The 22,887-nt window shown below is 40.5% G+C and overlaps 1 protein-coding gene across 5 annotated transcripts in view; it reads right to left on the minus strand.

Annotated features, from left to right (window-relative positions):
* DOCK4 (dedicator of cytokinesis 4) overlaps positions 1-22,887 on the minus strand; it is a 421,086-nt gene that overhangs the window by 107,676 nt on the left and 290,523 nt on the right. For all 5 annotated transcript variants that reach the window (XM_035020946.1, XM_035020945.1, XM_035020944.1 and 2 more), the window contains 4 exons: positions 22,284-22,454; positions 17,779-17,971; positions 6,368-6,495; positions 4,068-4,202 (listed from right to left, as the gene is read on the minus strand). In XM_035020946.1, the coding sequence (XP_034876837.1) occupies positions 4,068-4,202; positions 6,368-6,495; positions 17,779-17,971; positions 22,284-22,454 (627 nt within the window). The remainder of the gene's footprint in view (positions 1-4,067; positions 4,203-6,367; positions 6,496-17,778; positions 17,972-22,283; positions 22,455-22,887) is intronic.

Consider the following 22,887-nt stretch of genomic DNA (forward strand, 5'->3'; position numbering starts at 1 on the left):
ATCCAGAGTCAGCATTTGTTCTGAGGTTTGCTGGGCTATTATAATTTTAAAACTGTGTTAGAACTCTTTTGCCAGGAAACAGTTAAAATGTCACCATCAAAACCATAATGAAGGAGAACTTTCTTCTGCCTTGGAGAAGATGGAGTAGATACACTTTTACGTATTCCTCCTGAGAAGTACTACTTTACAAACCTCGCTGTTACATAGAGAACAAACAGAAGAAGAGTCTGAAGGTGGAGAAAAGAGAGCAGTCTGACCAGGGACCTTGGGACCTGAGGAAGGACATGGTACTGCGTGCTCTGGGTTTTCTTTCTGCTTCGGGTATCTCACACCTGGAGCTGAAGAAGCTGGCCAATTACACCAACAATTACAAACAACAAAAGTTTACTCTCTTTGGCCAAAGGATCAGATAAAGCAGTTTAGCAAGACAAAACTTTTAGTAATAACTGCTCTACTCCAGTTGAAGATCACAAAAAACTTTGGCCTCACCCACACCAAGTGGGGAGCTTAGACTTCCATGCTCACAAAGCTGTGCGGAGATGCCCTAATAACTTCCTTAGAGAAAGCCAAATCGGGAGCTGGTGATTTCATTGCCAAAGGTCAGTGTTAGTGAAGATAATATGGGGAACACGAACTTCGACCTCTGGCCATCATGAGTTAGCACCCTCCCTGCTTCCCCTGCCAAGTAGTATCACATAAAGCCAGCTAAAACAGAAGGTTTAAGTAAGATCCTGAGTCTTATAATAGAAAAATGTCCAGATTTCAATTACAAATCACTCATCATACCAAGAACCAGGAAGATCTCAAATTGAAAGAAAAAAGACAATTAATATATGTCAACATTGAGATAATAAAATGTTAGAATTCTCTGGCACAGCTTATGCAAAAATTAACTCAAAATGGTTCATAGACTTAAATGTTAAATATAAAACTCTAAAACTTTTAGGAAAAAAAACCTAGGAGATAAACTTTAGGATACAAGGCTAGACAAAAGAGTTCTTAGATTTGACATCAAAAGCATGATCCATAAAAGGAAAAACTGATAGAGTGGACTTCATCAATATTAAAAACTTTTGCAAAAGACCTTGTTAAGAGGATGAGGAAACAAGTTATGGAAAGGGAGAAAGTATTTATAAACCACATACTCATAAAGGACTACTATCTAGAATATATAAAGAACCATGAAAATTCAACAGTAAATAGCAATTCAGGTAGAAAATCAGAAAAACATGAAGAGACATTCCACCGAAGAGGATATATTGGTGACAAACAAGTATATGAAAAGATGTTCAGCATCATTAGCCATTAGGAAAATGCCAACTAAAATCACAATAAGATATCACTACCTATGTAACAGAATAGACCCCCCCAACAACAAAAAAATGACAACACCAAATGCTGAAGAGGGTAGTGAGAAATTGGATCATTCATACATTGTGTACATGAGAATGTAAAGTTATATACCCACTATGGAAAACAGTTTGCCAGTTTCTTTAAAAATTAAACATGCAGTGACTCCTGGGTGGCTCAGTCAGGTAAGCATCTGCCTTTGGCTCAGGTCATGATTTCAGGGTCCTGGGATCGAGCATCATGGGGCTCCCTGCTCAGTGGGGAGTCTGCTTCTCCCTCTGCGCCTCTCCCCGCTGACGTGTGCTCTCTCTCTCTCTCTCTCAAATAAATAAAATCTTAAAAAAAAAAAACATGCAACTACCATACAATCCAACAACCACACTCCTAGGAATTTATCCTAGAGAAGTGAAGACTTAGGCTTACATAAAAACTGGCACAGAAACATTTATAGCAGCTTTGTTCATAATAGCCAAAATCTGGATACAACCGAGGTGGCCTTCAATGGATGATGGTTAAACACATTGTGGTACATCCACAACATGGAAACTACTGAGCAATAAAAAAGAATAAGATCTATAAATATATGTAATAACTTGGATGAATCTCCAGAGAATTATTCTGAGTTAAAGAAGAAAAGCTTATTACAAAAGGTTATCTACTGTATGATTTCATTTCTATAACATGCTTGAAATGACAAAATTATAAAAATGGAGAAGAGATTTGTGATTATCAGGGTTAAGGAGGAGGTGGAGATGGAAAGGAAATGGGTTTGACTATAAACACAGCATGGGGGATCCTTGGGGCGATGGAAATATTCTGTCTTGACTGTATTAATGTCAGTATCCTAGCTGTGATATTGTCCTATAGTTCTTAAGATCTTACCATTGTGGAAACTGGGTAAAAGCTGTTCTTACAACTCTGTAATAATTCTTACAACTGCATGTGACTCTATAATTATCACAAAATAAAAAGTTTAATTAAAAAAACATGAGAAAAAACAAAATAAAAAAAATTCAACATAAAAAACCCCAAACCTTCAAATCCATAATGAACCCCAACAATGTTGTTGCATTAAGCAACAACATGTTTTGAGCATTTACTTTGGACCAAGTAGTGCACTAAATACAAGAAGCCAACCCCAAGATGGAGGTACCACTTTTCACATGAAATTGAGAAATCTATCGTTTGCTCCTCTTTTCTTTAAATGAGGCAGTATGGCTATTCCATGTATTAGGAAGTTTTTTATACTATCTTTAACTTAGTTTGTTAAAAGAAAGAGTTTAACTTTATTTCCTCAGGTGAATCTCAGCTCTGAAAGCAGAGAAAATAAAATTCAACACAATTGTTTCTCCTGGAACAGTCAGGAGAACTTGGTAGGAGAGTCAGGGCAGACTCTTTATTTTTTTTAAGTAAAAGTAAAAATTATTTTCCTCAGGGGCTAGGCAAACATTCTTCTTTTTTTTTTTTTTTTAAGATTTTATTTATTTATTTGAGAGAGAGAGACACAACGAGAGGGAACACAAGCAGGGGGAGTGGGAGAGGGAGAAGCAGACTCCCCACTGAGCAGGAAGCCTGATGTGGGGCTCAATCCCAGGACCCCGGGATCATGACCTGAGCTGAAGACAGACGCTTAACAACTGAGCACCCAGGCGCCCCATAGGCAAACATTCTTTTTTTTTTTTTTAAGATTTTATTTATTTATTTGACAGAGAGAGACACAGCAAGAGAGGGAACACACCAGGGGGAGTGGGAGAGGGAGAAGCAGACTCCCTGTTGAGCAGGGAGCCTGATGTGGGACTCGATCCCGGGACTCCAGAATCATGACCTGAGCCGAAGGCAGTTGCTTAACCAACTGAGCCACCCAGGCGCCCTAGGCAAACATTCTTAAGACAAAGGTTCTATTGTGGATGATTTATAATGAGAATGGCAGAAGCTGACATTTTTGTAAATATATGAAAAGTACAGCATCTACTGCCATTTCTGATATTTGGAAGAATATGCTTAATCAGATCTAAAAAAACAAATTCTCGGTCAACGGAATGTGAGTTTTAAATAGAATCCATCCATCCATCCATCCATCCATCCATCCATCCATCCATCTCTCTCTATAGACAAATACACACACATAAAAATATATACACATACATAAACTATCAGATACATTATTTCTTAATTTTTTATAAATCATGTTATATTACGCTCATAAAATAGTGGAGCTTGAAGGTTACTTAGAAACTACCATGTCAAACTTTCTCATTTCATAGCTAAGGAAACTGAAGCCTCCCCAAATTAAGATCCTTGCCATTCACAGTGAGAAATCCAGAATTAGAACTCAGAACACCTGACTCCTGTTTCTCTATTTCATTATCCTTATTTCCTCAAGCAATCTGATGGATAAAAAGAGAATGAAAAGTTATCATGAGGACTAGGGACACAGAATCATGGGCTAATTTAAACTGGGCAAAGTGAGAGCTAATAACAAATTTGGCTTTCTGAAATTAAACGTATCTTAAACCAAGATCTTTTAACAAACAGTGTTTTTTATCTTCATTCCCTAGTAAAATGTAAGTAACTCCATGTGTATTTGAAATACATATGGGTCACTCTCCCAAGGCCAGATTTCCCAGCTTCCTACAGCAACCCACTCTCAAAGTGACCGAAGCTTTCACAAGCACAACTATGCTCTGTTCCATGTGCCATTTGCTTTATGATCTTACAGTGACATCCTGGAATTGGAGCCTCATGGCAGAGCCGGACGGCTGAGGTCGACTGGTGATCTCCAATATGGTTCTCAGCAGGATGTCCAGCAGGCTGGCCACTATCACATCTATTTCCTCCAACACAGATTTCTCCTTAAGAGAAAAAAAATAAGGAGTTCAGGAAATGGTGGCTTAATATAGGTATTAATCTCTCTTTAATGGAAAAGGGGGAAAAAAACCTCACATTTCCAAATACAGAATCAAAAAGTCAGAGGATTCAAGAACTTGACAGAACTGGACCTCACCTACGTCACCTAAGTAAATGACCTTCTTTTACAGAAAACAAAGGCACAGAGAAGTTCACAGCTTACCCAAGAGTACCCAGCGAGGCTGTGCTGTGGCTACTGGACATACAAATGAAAAGGTGGGGTGACATCCTGGAAAGCACAGCAGATGAATTCAGAGCATCAGCTATGCACAGACCCGGTGTGTGATGGGGCCCAGGCAGTTGGCCTCTCTGAGTCGGATTCCTCACTGAAAGCCCTTCCTGGTTCCCAAAGTCCTTAGTTCTTCTGATTTCAGCTTGTGCTTACATATACTCTTCCCATCACTTGAGTTGCAAAGGTCATTTTCCAAAACTCTCTTTTAAGTGCAAACGACTATTCCTATAAAAATGATTTTTAGGAAATCCTCCATGTAAGATGAGCAAACAGCATTCAGTGTAGATGAACACCATGAGCTCCAGACTGGATCTAAGGTCAGTGGCCGTGGTGCTTCCCTAAAGCAAAATTAATACTTGTAGCCAAGTCCCCAGGACTTGAGAGAGAAACCCAAATTGCTCTGCACAGACTGAATGTAGTAGAGTTGGATTCTTATTATGCCTGCACAAGACAAAACTCTGTGTCCAAAGGCTCCTTACCAAGGAGATGGTCATTCCAAAAAAGAACCAGCCAAACAAACAAAAACTTTTACAAAGTGTGAGTTTGAAACTGCTTTTTGGCCAGGGTTTCATGATAAACTTTCTTACACTTGCAAGAAAACTACCATGGTTTCCCCCGCAGAGCAGTTTCTGTTTTGAGTTCATTATCAGGTAAGTCCAAAAGCTGACTGTAACTTCCAAACTGAAATAGACAGGAGAAATTTTTAAAAAGTCTTTTTCACTACTGTTGACAGTCGTTTTAAGTTTTCTGCAGTGAACCATCTCACTTAGCAGAATTACACAGGAAAGTTTTAAAGCAAAACTAACATTTCCCCCCTGTCATCACTCTTCTCCCCAGTCCCAGCCCAACTCTGAGGCCTGGCATCCTCGGGATGTGTTAAAATCAGTCGTCCTTCCCTGGGCAGGTCTCTCTTATTACATTTCTACACACAGAGCTTCTGACCTTTTCCTCTCAAGTACCAACTCTGTTTCCAGTGCTGGGGCCCTCTCTCCATTCCTTCCACTGGGGTTCACGCCAGCTCAACGCTGAGCCCTTCAGAAGGCGATCATAAGTAAGAGTGACAAACATGGGGAAACTGTAGCCGAGTAGTAGCAGGGAGGCAGAGAAACAAGAGTCCCAGCACTGCACTGGACCAGCTGTCAAAGACGAGTATAATGCCAACTCACAGCTGCAAACTGACAGAACGAGAACAGGATGTCCTTTACGTGTGAATTTCACATGAGTCCCGAGAGCCGGGGACATGAATACTCAAAGAGTTGTCCCCATTTCTAAGTAAGCATGTGATTTTTCTCTATTTGCCCTGCATCCTCTAATGCAACTGCGCTGTAGCAAGAGTCAGGTATACCCACAGGAATTCCCGAATCCTTAACAATTTAGTGATTACTGTTGTGGCTGAGTAATGACTATAGTGCAAGATACGCTCCTTGTCTCCTGGGGCTTTCCTCTGCTTCCACAACTTCTGCAGGGCAGGGCCCAAGGGCCATGGCCAAGTTCTGAGCATCACCACGCAGTCTTCCACAGAATGGGTCCAAAAAGACTTCACTTTGCAGGCAGTAATTTATTCTTGCCACAGAGTATTCATCATATCAAGATTAAAGACACATGTGGGAGGCTTTGAGATTTCTAATTTTTCTCACTGGGTATTCAGTTCTTTCTCGAAATACAAGTTTAGGAAACCCAGGTTATTTGGGGTTATAGCAGTCTTACAAGGTTAAAAAAAGGGATTTCAGAGGAAAAGCAAAATGTCCAACCCAGCTGGAAGTAAAAAGGAGAGTCTCAGAGGGTTACTCTTCAGTGTGGTTTCTCTGAAGACTTTAACATTTTTATTTCCAGAAGCCATTTGATGGGAACTACATACTATGACCTGTATTTACTTACTGAGCTATTTTTCTTGATGAGACAAAATACGTTGCTAAGGATACGTGCGCACATGATCAGGTCCTTCTGTTCTTGCAGGTGCATGTGGAGGTGATGTAACACGACAGGCAAGAGAATGTACCTGGAATCTGGAGAGAGAAGAAGCGTTAGTGTCACATCTGGGCAGTTCAAGCCAACCTCGTCCAAATCCTTACCTATTCTTTAATTGTAATTGTTAAATGACTAACACAGAGAGATAAAAGGTACATGACTGATGTTGAAAAACAGTGGTTCCTTTCCTCAATCCATGATTCCTGCACTCAAGAGGCCTTTGATTCTTGTGCTGAAATAGGTTATTTTTTTAATTGTTGTTTTACCTCCAAATATCTACATGGCATGCTTATCTGACCATTTTCTGATTTTTCATTGAGATTGACCATCTACTGACTTCTTATTATAGTAGATGAGAATTTAGTTTTTTTACCCTCTTTTCTTCTCCCCAGTCTCAAAAAAAAAAAAAAAAAATCTATCCATCTATCCTCTCACAAATTCAGGCTAAATTAACATTTTCTATTTGCTACCATTCTGATTTCCACTGCTTTGCACATGACCCCCCCCCCCCCCCCCCCCCCCACCGTTTTTGCTTCACTTTGGTTTATCTGTCTTTGAAAGCTTTCAGGAAATTATTCCTGGTAATTCAAAATTGCCTGATTGTGTACCTTGCCTTGGCCCTTGAAACCTATAAAATCATGTCCTTCAGCTCTGGGAACTTGCCTTGAAATACCTGTAGGATTATTTCCTTGTCTCTAGTTTTTCTGTCCTCTGTCTGGAACTCTGACTATATTTACATCATGAATGTCTTAAGCTATCTTCTTTTCTTGAGTGTTTTTTCATCCTTTTGTCCAACCTCCTTATCTTCCAGCTCTTCAACTTTCTTATTTCTGCTATTGCATGTTTAAGCTCCAAGAGTTCTTTCCTATTTCCAAGGCTGGTGTCACAGGTCTGTGCCCCCTGCGCCATCACACAAGTGCCTGTGCTCAGAAGGGCTCTACCCCTGGTTTCATGCTCTGTGCTCCCAGATGAAATCCCCAAAACTTTTCAAAGAAGAGGTATTGTATTTTCATTATGCAGCCACTCCTGTTTATTTCTTGAGTGATATTCTTTTATACCACGCTTCATGGATTTTTTTCTCTCTGGGTTAGTCAGAGACAGTTTTGTGATTTTTTTTTTCTCCTTGAATTACCTTTTTCTTTTTTAAAAGATTTTATTTATTTATTTGACAGAGAGAAAGAGAGAGAGAACAAGCAGGGGAAGTGGTAGGCAGACACAGAGGGAGAAGCAGGCTCCCTGCTGAGCAGGGAGCCCAATGTGGGGCTCGATCCCAGGACCCTGGGATCATGACCTGAGCTGAAGGCAGACGCTTAACCGACTGAGCCACCCAGGCACCCCTTGAATTATCTTTTTCTTTCAAGTTCTTCTTTCAAGTGTTTCTTCATTTTGGCCTCTGCTTTCACATTAAAGGTATTTCTACAAGTATCTGGTGATTGTTGGTTGTCTGTCTTTACAAGCAAGGTACTAAAATGCTAACTGGGGAAAAAAACCACAACTGTGCTCCTCAGAAAGCTTATGTACTAGTGAAGCTTCACAGCAGGGAGGGAAGGCATCCAGATGATCCAGATGTTTCATCAGGGGACCCCAAAAATTCAGAATCTGAGATCTTTTTTTTTTTTTTTAATGTTATGACCCAGATGTCTTTTTTTTGGACTGGTCACTTTCTCTACAGATTGGAATGTGGCAATCTCCTCTCTGGAAACCATCATCTTTTAGTCATTTGAAATCAAGAAAGGAAGGGGCAGGTAGGGGTCTCTCTGTTTAACTGTGAGGCCCCATTTATGGTGTGGATCCCGTTCTCAAATTTAGCAGTGTCTGATCTCCTGAATCTATTCATATCTCATTTACTTTCTTTAGAGAGTGAACTTCCCATTTTTGGATTAATTAGAGAAGGAGGCAGGGGCAGGGTACTAACTATTCCTTCTAAGGACTTTTTTTTATCCAATTTTCATATTTCCAGCACCTTTAATCTTCAGATATCTGGTATTTTCTTTTTATTTTCATAATTTTTCTAAAGCTTATCTATCTTTTTTAGTAATCTCTATACCCAACGTGGGGCTTGAACTCGTGACCCTAAGATCAAGAGTTGCATGCTCTTCCAACTGAGCCAGCCAGGTGCCCCTGGATAACTGGCATCTTCCATTCCTGATCCTTTCTGAAACCACCCTGAGCCGTCTGCAGTTCCGTGGAGTAAACGAGTTTGTTCCTTGGCTCTACTCTAACTCCACACACCTGTGTGTGTCAGCCTTCTCTTGTCTGCTGTCACCTGCCACTCAACTTGGTAAAAACTGTTGGTATTTATGTGTTATCTCCTCTCCCATGCTCCTAAACTTGTGAGATTACACATTTCTTTTTTTAAAAAAAAATTCCTTTACCAACCATAGATACAAAAATGCTTTTTACAACTTCAGCAAATCAATTCTAGCAACATGTAAAATACATAGTACTTTATGATCAGAGACGCTTATCTTAAAAGCAAGGTTTGTTAAACATCTGCAAATCATACTTGCATACTTTCATCAGGTAAGAAAGCTAAATATAGTCCATTCTTGTTATTCATGCTAGGTAAGGTCTAACAAGACACTGGGAACAATGAAACAGCAAATAATGTATCATTTCTCCTAGAAGCAATATACATATAGATACAATACACATCCCACATTGATGACAGTATTAAATCCTAAGAACAACTCATCCGGTCAGATTCTACTTTCTTTATATTACAGAAGAGAAAGAGATGTTCAGAAGCGTTAAGTGACTTGCCTGAGGCCACCCCACTAAGAGGGGCCACAGGTGGGATTCGAACTATGCAGTGGCCCCAGAGCTTGAGCTTCTTGCACTGAGCTGCACTGCCCCCTGCTGCTCCATCCTGTAGTTAACCCTGCGTGAGGGTGGGAAGGAAGGCAGAGCATTGCCTTGTCTGATCTCAGCTGGGAATGTGTGCACTGGGCTGCTCAAAGTTTTCACTGCTCTGTGCATGGCTGCAAATGAACGTGAGAGCGTCACAAGTATGATTCTGAGGTTACAAATACATTTTAGTACCTGAATCCATAAATAGTGAATTTTGACTGTACAAGTATCATTCCTCCATTACTGGAAGTCTTATATTGATCCCTACTTTGTCATTAAATAGGTATTTGAAATAGAAAGGTAACTGACTCATGCAGTATTTATTTCAATCGTTTGGAAAAGTAACAAGTAATTATGATTATCGTCCTGAGTGTTTGCTTTTCAACAGGATATCATAAGCACAAAATTACTGTCTATTGTGTGCCCATAATGGTCATGTTATTTGTGGATGTGCCCACTTGCAAATGCCCTAGCCCCTTTCCCTGATCTGCTTGGTTTTTTAAAAGATGTCAATTTAGATGGATTATTCTTGATTTATTAAAACCCATGTGTCTTATAAATAGTTGCATAAATTATAATTCAACTAGACTCACTCAAGAAAAAATGTACAGCTTAAATAACACTATACCTAATAAAGAAACCGAACTTGTAGTTAAGAACCTTTCCACAAGAAAAATGCCAGGCACAGATGACGTCTATGAATTCTACAAAGTATTTATGGAAGAAATCACATCAAGTCTACAAAAATTCTCCCAGAAAATAGAACAGAGAACACAACTAACTCTTTTTATGAGGCCAGCATTATTGATGCCAAAATTAGTCAGAGGTATTACAAGACAAGAAAACTATAGATTGCCATCTCTCATGAACACAGATGCAAAAATCCTTATAAAATTTTAGCAAAATAAATCTAGTTTTATATATATATATAAACATATATATATATAAACATAATAAACAGGGTTAATCATGAAGGCAGGTTTGGTATAACATTTTAAAGTCAATCAATCAATATTAATTCACCATATTAACAGATGTAGGAAAAAAAAACATGCAAAATTCAGCATCCATTCCTGATAAAAACTGTCAGAAAGCTAATAATAGAAGGTGATTTTCCCAAATTGATAACAAGCCTTAATGAAATGCCTACTTTTATTTTATTTTTATTTATTTATTATTTTTTTAAAGATTTTATTTATTTGAGAGAGGAAGAGCATGAGTGGGGGGTGGGATGGGGAGGGCAGAGGGAGAGGGAGAAACAGACTCCCTGCTGAGCAATGCCAAGGAAAGGCTCAATCCCGGGACCCTGGGATCATGACCTGAGCCGAAGGCAGACGCTTCACTGACTGAGCCACCCAGGTGCCCCTGAAATGCCTACCGTTAGCTAATATAATACTTAATAGTGGAAGATTGAATGCTTTCTCTTTAAGATCAAAATGAAGGCAAGGATGGCCAACCTCACCAACTCAATTCAACACTGTAGTAGATTCCTAGCCAGTATAAGATACTTCCATAGGTAAAAGAATATATGATTCTGTATCCTAATAAAAATCATAGGGAATGCAAAATATTTGCAATTGGAAAAGTGCCATTATCAGTGTTCACATGACTTCTCTTATTGGTTTATCAACACGAGGGGGTTTGGCCTTAGGTTTAGCATTAAAACAAATCACAAAAGGCACTGCCTTCTTCACTTCCGCCAACATAGATCATTAAAATCCGAACTTGTGAAATAATTCACGGCAGGCTTCCTTTAAACAGGAAGCCTGACCGGAAAACTTAAATATTCATTTATAAATCAATTACTTGACAAAAAGAACCAAGGAAAAGAATCTAAAAAATTACATGACAGGAGTCACTGCCTGGTGATGATTCATTAGGAAGGAAGATAAAGCTTATCTGATATGTTCCTGCAGCCAACTGATTTTGATTTCTAAAAATTCAATTTGCAACCAACTGTTAAGAGAATATCTTCTGCACAAAATGTAAGGTAGACAAATAATTCGTGTGTGGTGTGCATAAAAAGAAATGTATGACTACCTAAACAGATTTGCTTTTTCTCCATTATTAGGGCAATGTCAGCCAATGCAAATGATACAATCGGTGGGTAAATGCCAAACAAGCTGACTGGTTAAAATGCTAATTCTTACCTTTAAAAGGAAACACCTGGACTCATCAAGCAAGACCAAAGAAAAAAAAGAAACCCCACAGTTGGACAGGCACTAACTTTCCATACATTTAACAACAGAATCTGTTACACAGTTTGTCCTTGGAAGGGTCAACACGCTCATATTCCACATCTCAGAGGAAGCTCACTGTATTATGTATCTCATTGAGTGTATAAAGGAGTGACTCTCATTTCCTTTTTATTTTGTCCATACACACTTGAGTAGGTAAAGCCTGCTCCCATCAGTAATTCTCAGTGGGTGTGGGGCGAGGAAGGAGGAGAAGCAGCTGTGAAAAGCTGGCCGATTTCCTGCTTGAGGTTCATTGAAGGAAGTCACAGACTGGTCTTTACCTCCTCTACCAACAAAGACTTAGACAAGGATCCTGGAAGTCAGCATTGCTCCACAGAGGAGCAGGGTCAAGGAGTCCTGCGGTGCCATGCATGGGTGCCGGTCGCTGTCCACACCGCGGCGCAGCATGGGCTGGACACTAGCAGGCCAACCACTGCCCCTGCTCCCAGACAGCCCAGGAGGGGGACATTATAAAGGCGGTGGGCAGCGACCAGCCGGAGGCAGAGCTGCTGGCTGCGAGAAGTAGCGACATGACAGAACACCTGAATTCAGAGCTAGGTTGGGTCCTGGTGATCAAAGCCACAAGTAACCGAAACGCCAATGTCACAGACAGCAACAAAATGAGTCTTTCACACACTGGAGGACAGACAACCCTCAGAATGGAAAGGACAGCACACAGTGCAGGGGCTACGTTCTCCCGCAGACAATGTCAGGACCACAGAGTTATGACAGGAGAGGCCGAAGGATATCTCTCACCCGGATTTCATCCCACCCTGGATGCCTCCACCATGGGGAGCCCTTCCTAAAGCAAACTAGATGCTATGAACACTTGTTACCTTTATCCATTGCGCTCAGCTTCTGGTCTGGGCCTCCCACTGCCCAAGCTGTTCTGTTGTCATATTCATGCTCATCCTTTTCCAGTAAGATTTTTTTTAATACACATTTATTTAATACCTGTTGCTGCTCAATCCTGATCCCGAATGCTTGACCCACCAGGTAGTATTCAGTCATGAAACCTCTACTGAACACCTACCATGCACCAGGCACAGTTCTGGAAGCTGGAGAGATCCCTGTGATCAGAACAGATAAAGTCCCTGGCCTTGGAAGTCTTCCTTCTGGAGCAAGGGATGAAGACAGACTTTAAATGACTAAAACCCAATTCTTTATTCAGTTCCAGCCATGTTAGGTGTTCCAAGAAGCAAAAAACAAAACAAGCATGAGAGAGAGAGCTGAGTAATCAGGACAGAGAGGAGATGCCTGAGAAAATGAGAGTTAAACTGAGCCCAGCAGGGTGAAGGGGGATCACCTGGGATTGGAGAGGAGCAGGAGAGCGTGGGTTCAAGCAGAGAGTGAAGCATTAAGAGACGGGATCAGGGAGATGGGCAGGGTGAGGTCACGGGGCCTGAAAGATCAATTCTCTTCTGTGTCCTCAAAACAGAGCACAACCAGGGGATGTGAGCAAGGGAGCTGGGAGGGACATCATTTGGTGTGAGTTTCCGGAAGGGAACTCTGGCTGCACAGATGGATGGGAGAAGGGAAAGGGAAGCAAGGATGGACAAGCCTGAGGGAGTGCGGGCAAGGCGGCAGTGTGGAATGGACCTGTGGCAGGCTGGGGGATAAGCGGGTCTGCCAGATATGAGACGCTGTGGAGGCCCAAGAGTAGTCTCAGGAGAAGAGATGAAGGGCAGAAGGGAGAAGAGGGTTTCCAGGACAGCTCTGAGCTTTCTCAGGCTTGGTGCTGCCATAGACTGAGACGGGAGGAGCTCGCTTGGAGGGATCAGAGGTTTGAGGGGCCAAGGACAGACGGCTACTCAGGTTTGGAGCCTTAGAGGAGAGATCTGGCCTAGAAATACAAATGTGAAAGTCGTGTCAGCACATGGGACACAAACCCAGGTGAAGGAGGTGGGATGAACCCCAATTCTCATTCAGGCCTCCCTGCTACGCAGCACCTCCTTCCCTTCCCAAATCACAACTGCTGCACCTTATGCATCCTAATTCCTTTCTCGAAGTCAGCTTTCATGGTAGACCATCAGCAGACTGAGGGCAAGAACTAGATGTTTCCCTTGCTACAAACATCTCTAACATCATACCTGGCGTGGGTTCTGCCCACAGTACACATTTGCTGAATGAGTGAACAACACCACGAGTCTACTGGATATGAGGGGCAGCTGAAACAGAGATCCCTGTGTCTTCATGCTTCCACACGGCTAAAACGGGAGGAGAGTAGGATGCACATTCTCAGGGTCTGGCTTACAATGACTCCCTCTGCTGGTCCTTGCCCTGAGCCGCCAGGGGAATGCAGCTACTCCCAATCCTTCACCATAAAGAGTGCAACTGTTCATGGAAATGAAACCAAGACACACATCCCCGGCCCTGATTTCCCCTGAAAATCAGTGTCGGTGTGGATGAGTGACATGTAAGGAATGAGAAGATATAGCTTTCAACCGTTCCCCAGTAATGTGCTTGCTCATGCCAATCAGTATTGAAAAGTTCAGAAAAAAAGATAAGAAAACAGTTTAAATTGGGCCTTGACGTTTACATTTATTTTCACACAGATAAAACTTAGGGTCGACTATGATTTTGGTGATGCTTCCTCCCCAAACTCTATACTTCAGAACGACTCTTTCTGCCATTGCCAAAGCGGTCTTCTCCAAAATTTAGACCCTTTCCTGGCCCTCAGGAAACAGAAAGAATAGAATTGTGAGGAGAAAGTGAAAATGAGTTGTTCAATTTTTACACTTTAAATATGTCTGCCTGGACCCCAGACGACTTAGACATCAAATATCAATCTACATAGATTCTAAATCTTAGCACTGGCCTTCAGGTTTGACCAGATGTCCTAAACTCTGACCCTGGGGCGTGACTAGGTTGGGGGTGGGGGGGCGCATGATTCTGCCTGGCTGTGGAATGGCTCCAGCCCTGAAGTTGCCCACGGACCCTCAACTCAACCTGGCTTCAATCGTCTTATGACTTTTGTCATTCCCTTCTTGTGGTGTTGACTATGTGTCTCTCTGTCTTTTCTCTATATTAATTTCTAATCTAAGCTCAACCAGGAGTATTCTATAGTCATGCTGGTGCCTAAGCATGCTTCCTCTGCCTTTTTTTTTCTCCTTGGAATTTTTGCCGATTTTTATGCATCAACCTGACTGTGCCACGGGGTACCCGGATATTTGGTTAAACATTATCCTGGGTGTGTCTGTGAGAGCATTTCTGGATGAGATTAATATTGGAACTGGCAGCCTGAGTAAAGCAGATTGCCCCCCTCAAAGTGGGTGGATCTCATCCAATGCACTCAAGGCCTGAATAGAACCAAAGGAGATAAAATGGAGAATTTGCTCTCTCTGCCTCTCTTTGAGCAGACATCAGTCTTCTGCCTTCTCAGACCTGGACTGGAACTTTCACCACTGACTCTCTCAGGTCTCCAGCTGACCAACTGCAGATGTTAGGAATTCTCAGCCTCCATCATCACTTGAGCTCATTCCTCATAAGAAATCTTGTACATACATACACACACACACACACACACACACACACACACACACCCATCGGGTCTGTTTCTCTGGAGAACTCTAACACAGGATTCGAGCACAAAGACAACTGTTAGAACTATTTGTCTTTCCTAGGGAGCTTATAACATCAAGTCTTTTTTTCTAAAATGTTCTAAAATTTGTTTTCTTAAAAGTGTGGGTCACCTGTACTCTGTACTCCTCTCCCTGGATAATATCAACTCTCAGAAAATAAGGTCACTTTCTCAGATTCTTCTCACTTCTATCTCACTAACCATTTCCTTGCTGATCAGAATTAAGCTCAAAGTAGCAACTGTCTTCACCATAGTCTATGTTCTGAGAAATAGGAACTGTCAAAAACTATGTATTTGATCTTTGATGATGTATCCAGTTGATACCCTGTAATGTCCTTATCTCTACTTTATCTTGTCCTAGTTTAGATTTATAATTTTAAGTCAGGAAAGTGTCATTTGTAACATCCTTCTAGCTAAGATGTATACGCTCACAAGCGCAGTGCTCTGAGTCTCATTTTTAAAACTTTTAATCCATAGATAAAACTCATAGATTTCTAAGTGTCTTTTTTTCCCTTCATATATGCAGGTGAGCTATCACAAGCTTTAGACCCTGTCTGTTTCACCCATATGGGACAGACAGAATAATGATCTCCCGAAGATGTCCATGCCTTAATTCCCAGAACATGGGAATACGTAAGGGCAATACAGACTCTGCAGAAGTACTTAAATTAAGGGTCTTGAGATGACGAGATTATCCTGGATTATATGGATGGGCCCAATAGAATCACAGGGGTCCCTGAAGATGGAAGAGTCAGAGTCAGAGAGAGATCTGGCGATGCTCCACTACAGGGTTTAAAGATGAAGGAAGGGGCCACGAGCCAAGGAGTGCAGGTGGCCCCTACAAACTGTAAAAGGCAAGAAAAGAGATCCTCTCCTAGACCCTCCACAAAGGAATGCAGCCCTGAGGACACCTTAATCACCTTAATTTTAGCCCAGGGAAAAGCATTTTGGACTTCTGCCCTCCGGAATTGTAAGATACAAAGTTTATGTTGTTTTAAACCATTACATTTGTAGTAATTCTTACAGTACCAATAGAAAACTAACACCAGGTACCTGGTCTGGACCTCTACCCCCTACACTTCGCACCTCTGTTCCTAACCCTGGGGGAGGCCCTGACCACTGCAGAAGAACCTCTACGCCTCTGAGGAGCAGAGTTCGCAAACCACTGCAAGAAACATCCTTTCTCCAGGATGAGATGTTTTCCTGGGGAGAAATTAGAAGGTTTGAAATTTCTTTTATTTCCTGAAGTATCACTTCAGGGGGAAAAAAAAAAAACAAAAACAGAAACAAATGATCCATCAACAGGAGAAAAAATAAATTAACCAAGATAAATTCATTCAGAGTGGAATACCATCCAATAAAAAATAAACTAAAAAAATGAACTAGAGGTGTACCTAGTAGCTTGGATAAATATAAAAGTATATTAGTCAAAAAGAAGCACTCTATGGAATGACGTACAACATAATGTCATCATACAAAGACTAAAAGATGAAAGATATCTGAAAAGATGAAAAAAAGTTGTATTTTTATAGATACGTAATAAAGGCAGAGAAAATAGAAACAGGAATCTCTGATAGTGGGAATTTCTCTGAAGTAAGTAAATACACGCAAGAGGGCTTAAATATATCTGTAGTGACCAATTTCTTAATAAAAGACCCAAAGCAAATACCTGATACTGTTGAGATTTATTAATGATTTACTATCTTACACTCTGTTCTTGTATGTTTTAAAATGTTTTACAATAAAATAATGTAAAAAAAGCTTTTTTTACTATATTTGAAACCCTATTTCAAAAGTATTAATACGCACATATTGATTCATGTGGAAAGAGAATTCTCAGTACAGTCCATTTTTAAAAGCTTATTTAGTGATAGTGATAGAAACTTCTTAAACTTTAAAATGAGACTGGTATTTTATTTCAGGAAAAACTAGAAGAAAACAAAGGCAGTGGAATTTAATAACAGATACTATGACAAAATGAATTTAGTAACTGGTCACTTGCTATTAGGATAAAATAAAAAATGACAATACATCAAAACTTTCACTCAGTTTCAGAACACAAATTGATGGAAACATTTTAAGAACAAAAGAGACAAACACGTAAGGATCATATCAGGTCCCTATAAGCATCTCTGAAAGAAAATGTTAAATTTTGTTGAACAAAAAAAATAAAATCTAGGGCACCTGGGTGGCTCAGTCAGTTAAGTGTCTGCCTTTGGCTCATCATGATCCTGGGGTCCTGGGATCGAGCCATGCATCAGACTCCCTGCTCAGAGGTTAGCCTGTTTCTCCCTCTCCCTCTGCCTCTCTTCCTGGCTCGTGCTCTCTCTCTCTCAAATAAATAAATAAAATCTTAAAAAAAATAAAACCTATAACAAAAAAGTAAGCATGCCTGACATCAAAACTAGTTTGTGATTACAATCAATAATTTAATCATTAGGATTTTCATTCTTTCTAGAAATAAAGCTTTGATAGTCATGCTGCTGTATTTGGCTACTTAATAAATTTATTCTACTATCCAAACATACGAGGCTTTCTCAAAGAAAGGCATTTTCTGCTTCCTCTTCCTAACTGCTTCTGCTGACCTAGGACTACCCGGGGTAAGTAATGGCTTTCTGGAAACAATGTTTCATTCACAAGACTCACCACCCTACCTGGATTGGTATAAAGCTGGCTTTCCACGGTTTTGCCGATGCACTGCAGCTTCACGGCCTGCAGGGAGTCATCCACATGCACGATGGTCGGCAGACTGCCCAGGGTGTCCTGCACCAAGTTGGCCACTTCCCTGATATCAAAGAGCTTCAGGAGCTCTGAGTACACAGCTGGGAAGGAGCTCAGAAACACAGCCTTAAAAGGAAGAGATTTAAATCAACTCCCAAGATATAACCCGAGAAATTTGCTCTAAAATGTCAATGAGTTTAAGACTGTGATAAATAATTCTGAATGATAACAAAAATGAATGTAAAATCATTCCCATACCTAAAGCTAAAAGGCTGCAGTTAAAAAAAAAAAAAAAGTGTAGCAAAATAGAACCATGTTTTAAAATGTGCAATATAATAAAACTGAGAAATTCTGGAAAATCATTGACATTAGCAAAATGATTGGCAAAAAATTGCACAGAATCAGCAAAATGCAGCATGATCAAATGGAAAGAATGCTCAACCAAGACCTGGAATGCAGTCACTTATATTTCCTTTCTTTTTGGAGAAGGTTTCTGAAGTGCTCATCTAAATCTCATTTACCTTGAAGAAACCGAACACATTGATTCCCGAAAGCACTGAAGTTGTGGTTAAAGAAAAAAACAAGACAAGGAACAAGAAGATCTAGATTATATGAACTACTAGCTTGGCCTCTAATCAACTCTGTGACCTTGGACAAGTCACTTTAGCCCCCTGGGTTTCAGTTTTATCACCTGTAAAATCAAAAGATCATTATAACAAACCTTTAGGTTGCTTTGAGGTTTATTGTAACCCAGAACTGCGTGTACTAAGAACAACATTCTTTATGTAAGTGAAGAAGCCTGATAACCATTTTTTAAGGGAAAAAAAAGATGTAGTATCAAATCCTAAGGGGCACACACTGGACTAGGACTGTACATCAAAACAAACCCGGTCTTCTAAATTCCACCAAAAGGAGGGCAACGGAAGGAAGCGTCGACCAGCCTCAAGTCTACCAAGTGGGGGAAGGAGGCACATGTTTCTAATATGCTAATATTCAAGTGCTAGCTGGCTTACCAATGAGATCTGACACCAGCAGAAAGTAGGTCGAGTCTACACGTGCTGATGATTCAAACACAGACTCAAATTCAAATTCATGGGTTTTGGCATTTATCTGTACAGCAGCAGCAGAAGTATCTAGAAGAGCCAAGACTCGTTTTTGATGCCAGAACCACCAAAATGCTTCAGGGGCTAAAGTCAACAGCTATGTTCTCCTTGACTCTTAAACATTATAGATTTACTTGGATGCATTTAAAATTAATAACTTGGTATTCCCTGTTAAAGACTATATTTATATAACCTTCATTTCACTCTGCAAAGAGCTGAGTCATACAGATGAAGTTAAAAAAATAAAATACAGTAAGATGAGCCCAGCTTTCTGATTACTGGAAAGTCAACTACGTTGATATTCCTCGGGAATCTTTTCATTAATCTGTCAATTCTTTAGTTATAGCTCTTTACTTCAAAAACGTATTTGAATGTGCCTGCAGTGAAGATACATGTATTAAAAAGGATAAAGCACCTTGTGATAAGGCAGAATGATAGCTGGACCAAGATATCTAAACTAAGATTTTTGTTGCAAATAACAAGAAAAGCCTATGTTTACTTTGACCTTCCTGATAGCCAAGACAAATAGAGAAAGAATTATTAGGAATTTGGGACAAGGTTTTGGACCTCAACTCCTTCCGACATCTCTCTTCTGCTCTTGGGGATGCAGGGTGGGGATCTGTCTATGGAGGGGGAAACCGAAAGGCACAGCTCCAACGGCTGAGTGAGCAGTCCTGTTGGGGCTGGGCTCCCAAAGACAGAGTCATTAGTGAGCTGGGGTTAGGGCAGGAGGACTAAATGAGCATCCCGATAGAACGAGGATGGCCTGATCTGTGGGGCACTATAAACTGATCCAACATGAAGGTTTTCTGGGATGGCTGCTCTGCCTCCAGAAGATAGGATTTGCCTTGAGTTGTAGCCCACAGTGAAAAAATGCAAAAGAGAGCAAGGAAATTGTGTTTTTGAATTTAAGGCAACCCCCACAGTAAGACTTGGACCAGTGGATATTCTTGGCTCTGGATGTGATTGGCAGAATTCTAAGATGACCCCCTAGACCTTTTTTCCCCAGTGTTGTTCCTGTGCCTAAGTTATGTTACATGGCAAAAGGGATTTTGCAGGTATAATGAAGGTTACTAATGAGCTGACCTTAAAATACGGAGATTATCCATATGGGCCTGACCTAATGACATGACCCTTTAAAGCAGAAGTTTTCTCTAGCTCATGGTGGGAGAACTCAGAGAGATTTGAAGCATGAGAAGGATCTGACATACCGTTGCTGGCTTTGAGGATGGAGAGACCACATACCAAGGAATGTGAATGGGCTCTAGGAGCTGAGAACACCCCTCTTCTCCTCCAATCCCTTGCTGATAACCAGCAAGGGAATGAGAATCTCAGTCTTATGAACACTTGGGAGATTCTGAAAGTGAATTCTTCCCCAGAACCTCCAAATAAGCCATCAAGGCCAACACCTTGATTTTGGCTGTAGGAGACCCTAAGCAAAAAATCCAGTCAACCTTTCTTATCTACAGAACTGTGAACTAATAAATGGATGTTACTGAAAGCCATTAAGCACATGGTTATTTGTTACACAGCAACAGAAAGGTCATATGCAGGGTCAATCAGATTAGTAACGCCTTCCTTCTTAGAAAAGAGAACTATGAGGGTGTGGGGTCAAAAGGGAACTTGGAATAAAAAAAGGTCTAGAGTATTCCCTTTTCTCCCAAAACACAGAGGGACAAAGTCCTCTTTGCTTAGTAAAGAAAACTAACCACTTTGTCATTTTCTATGAATTCTCATAGCACCAACCTAAAAGAAAATGATCACATCACGTGGGCCCATGTCATCTCAGGGCAACTACTAAGATGCAGTGGAAACATAACTAAGGAAAAAGAATATTTCTCTAACTTTATAGAAGGGAAAAAAACCTCTTGAGTCCCTAGGAAGGCATGTCATTGAGAAACCATGACTTAAATTTACCCTTAAAAGTAAGAGAATATTTTTCAGATGTGATAGGTAAGTTTTGTCCCTATAACCGGTAAAGGTTTATGATAAAAAAAAAAAATCTCAATTAAATAGCTTTTATAAAAGTAGTGAGTTTCTGAGAACTTTGATCTAAAGGAATACATGATTAGCTTGTTGGATTATCCTTTTCAAGTATCAACTGCTGAAAGTAGGGTTTGGCTAGTGGGCAATTTGACTTTGAGGTATCTGGCAAGTTCCTCAAGCACAGGGATTGTGCCATTAGCAATAGAGGACAAAATGCCGTTAAAAGAGCCTGAATTGTATCCTTGCCCACATGTAAAATTGGCCCACTTATGTAAAGAAGAGATTAATAAGCCTGGTGATGGGTATTAAAGAGGGCACGTTCTGCATGGAGCACTGGGTGTTATATGCAAACAATGAATCATGGAACACTACATCAAAAACTAATGATGTAATGTATGGTGATTAACATAACATAATAAAATTAAATTAAAAAAAAAAAGAAAGAATAGCCCCCAAAAGTCAGAAAAAGCACAGTACTATTATTGGAGGGTTGGTACATTTCTGGTGTTTTACCATTATATGTAATACCTTCCAAATGTCAAATGGCACCAAATTATAATGTTACTCTAAAGGGATCTAGTTAGTTTTGTCTTCTAATCTCCCATTTTTCTCCCTCTAATTCTCAGTGATTATAAATCTCTAGTCTCCAGGGGATGGCAGCAAAGAGGCTGCTTCTCCATCTGATAGGTTTTTAACCAAGTCATTCGAACTAAAAGTGTATCAGAAGGATTAAGAAAATGTAAAGTAAGGTATTGAGAATGACTGCTCAGAACACATTCAAGGCCGTGCTACTTGGAAAGGGGATAAACCCCGCTCTTAAACAGAACCCGTGGAGCCACTCCAGGTAATAGCATTTGGCAACAGCTGCTCAGCATTGGTCATGTAAGATCAGTCCCAGGACGATTAGGGTCAAGTTAAATAAAACAAAACAACATGCAGTTTAGCCAAATCCAATACAATGAGTCTCAAGCTGACAGATTAAAATGCAGTGCAAGGCTTGGGGTAAACAACAGAAACAAGTCAGCTCCAGTGAACTTCCTTCCCCGAGGCTGATGCTGACGGCGTGTCTACTCATCAGCGTGTGTTTTGGGAACTGAAATCCAGGCTGCTGCAGACCAACAGCCTCCCCACGAAGAGTGAGAACAGTCGGAGGAAAGGCAACCAAACTTCTGCTCTGCTGGTGCTCAGAAGCTAGGGGACCTTTTAAAAGTCTGCCAAGTTGCTTACGCTCCATGTATCAACTGGAGCAATGGATTTCTCGTGGAGAAAACATTCGGTTCCGCTGCTATGTAAACACAAATAAACTGGACTCATTTTTGCTCTACCGAGCAGAGATGAGAAAACATTACCTGTGATTGAGATAACGCTCCTGACCCTTTGCTCTCTTGAGAAAGGAAGAAACGGACTGACATAAGGAGCTCCTGAATGCAGCAGCGAAATTCCTCTTCATTTTGCCCCCCGGTGGCGAGGGAAAAGAGCCTTCGAGATTGCACTATATACTTAAAAATATATTCTTGTGCCTTAAAATGAAATGTTTTAAAAGTTAGTCTCAAAGGAAACCGAGAGTATTTAACAATGACATGGCATAAAAACCACGGGACAACATTAGAATTTTAAATTATTGATTAAACGCTAAGACCCCCAATGAGATTTTCGAACAGTATTTACTTGTGGGGGTAGAGCCATTTTTCTCTGATGCTAATGAGAGAAAATGTATAGCTAATTTGAAAATTCTTTGTAATTCTCAAGAAGTATGAACCTGAAATGCTTTTGATCCTCAGGTGGTTTTTAAAATTTAGTTAACAGAGAGATACTGGTCTGTTTCTCAAAAATTATTGTGCTTTGCTGGCAGGTACTCTTTCCACTTAGCATTTTACCTTCCATCAGACCAACGTGATAAATTTATAATTAGGAAACCACTTGCTTTTAAAAGTGCATACCTGTCTACTTTTA

The sequence above is a fragment of the Mirounga leonina genome, unplaced genomic scaffold (genome assembly GCF_011800145.1).
Source record: "Mirounga leonina isolate KUSES-001 unplaced genomic scaffold, KU_Mleo_1.0 Mir_174, whole genome shotgun sequence".
Classification (NCBI taxonomy): domain Eukaryota; kingdom Metazoa; phylum Chordata; class Mammalia; order Carnivora; family Phocidae; genus Mirounga; species Mirounga leonina.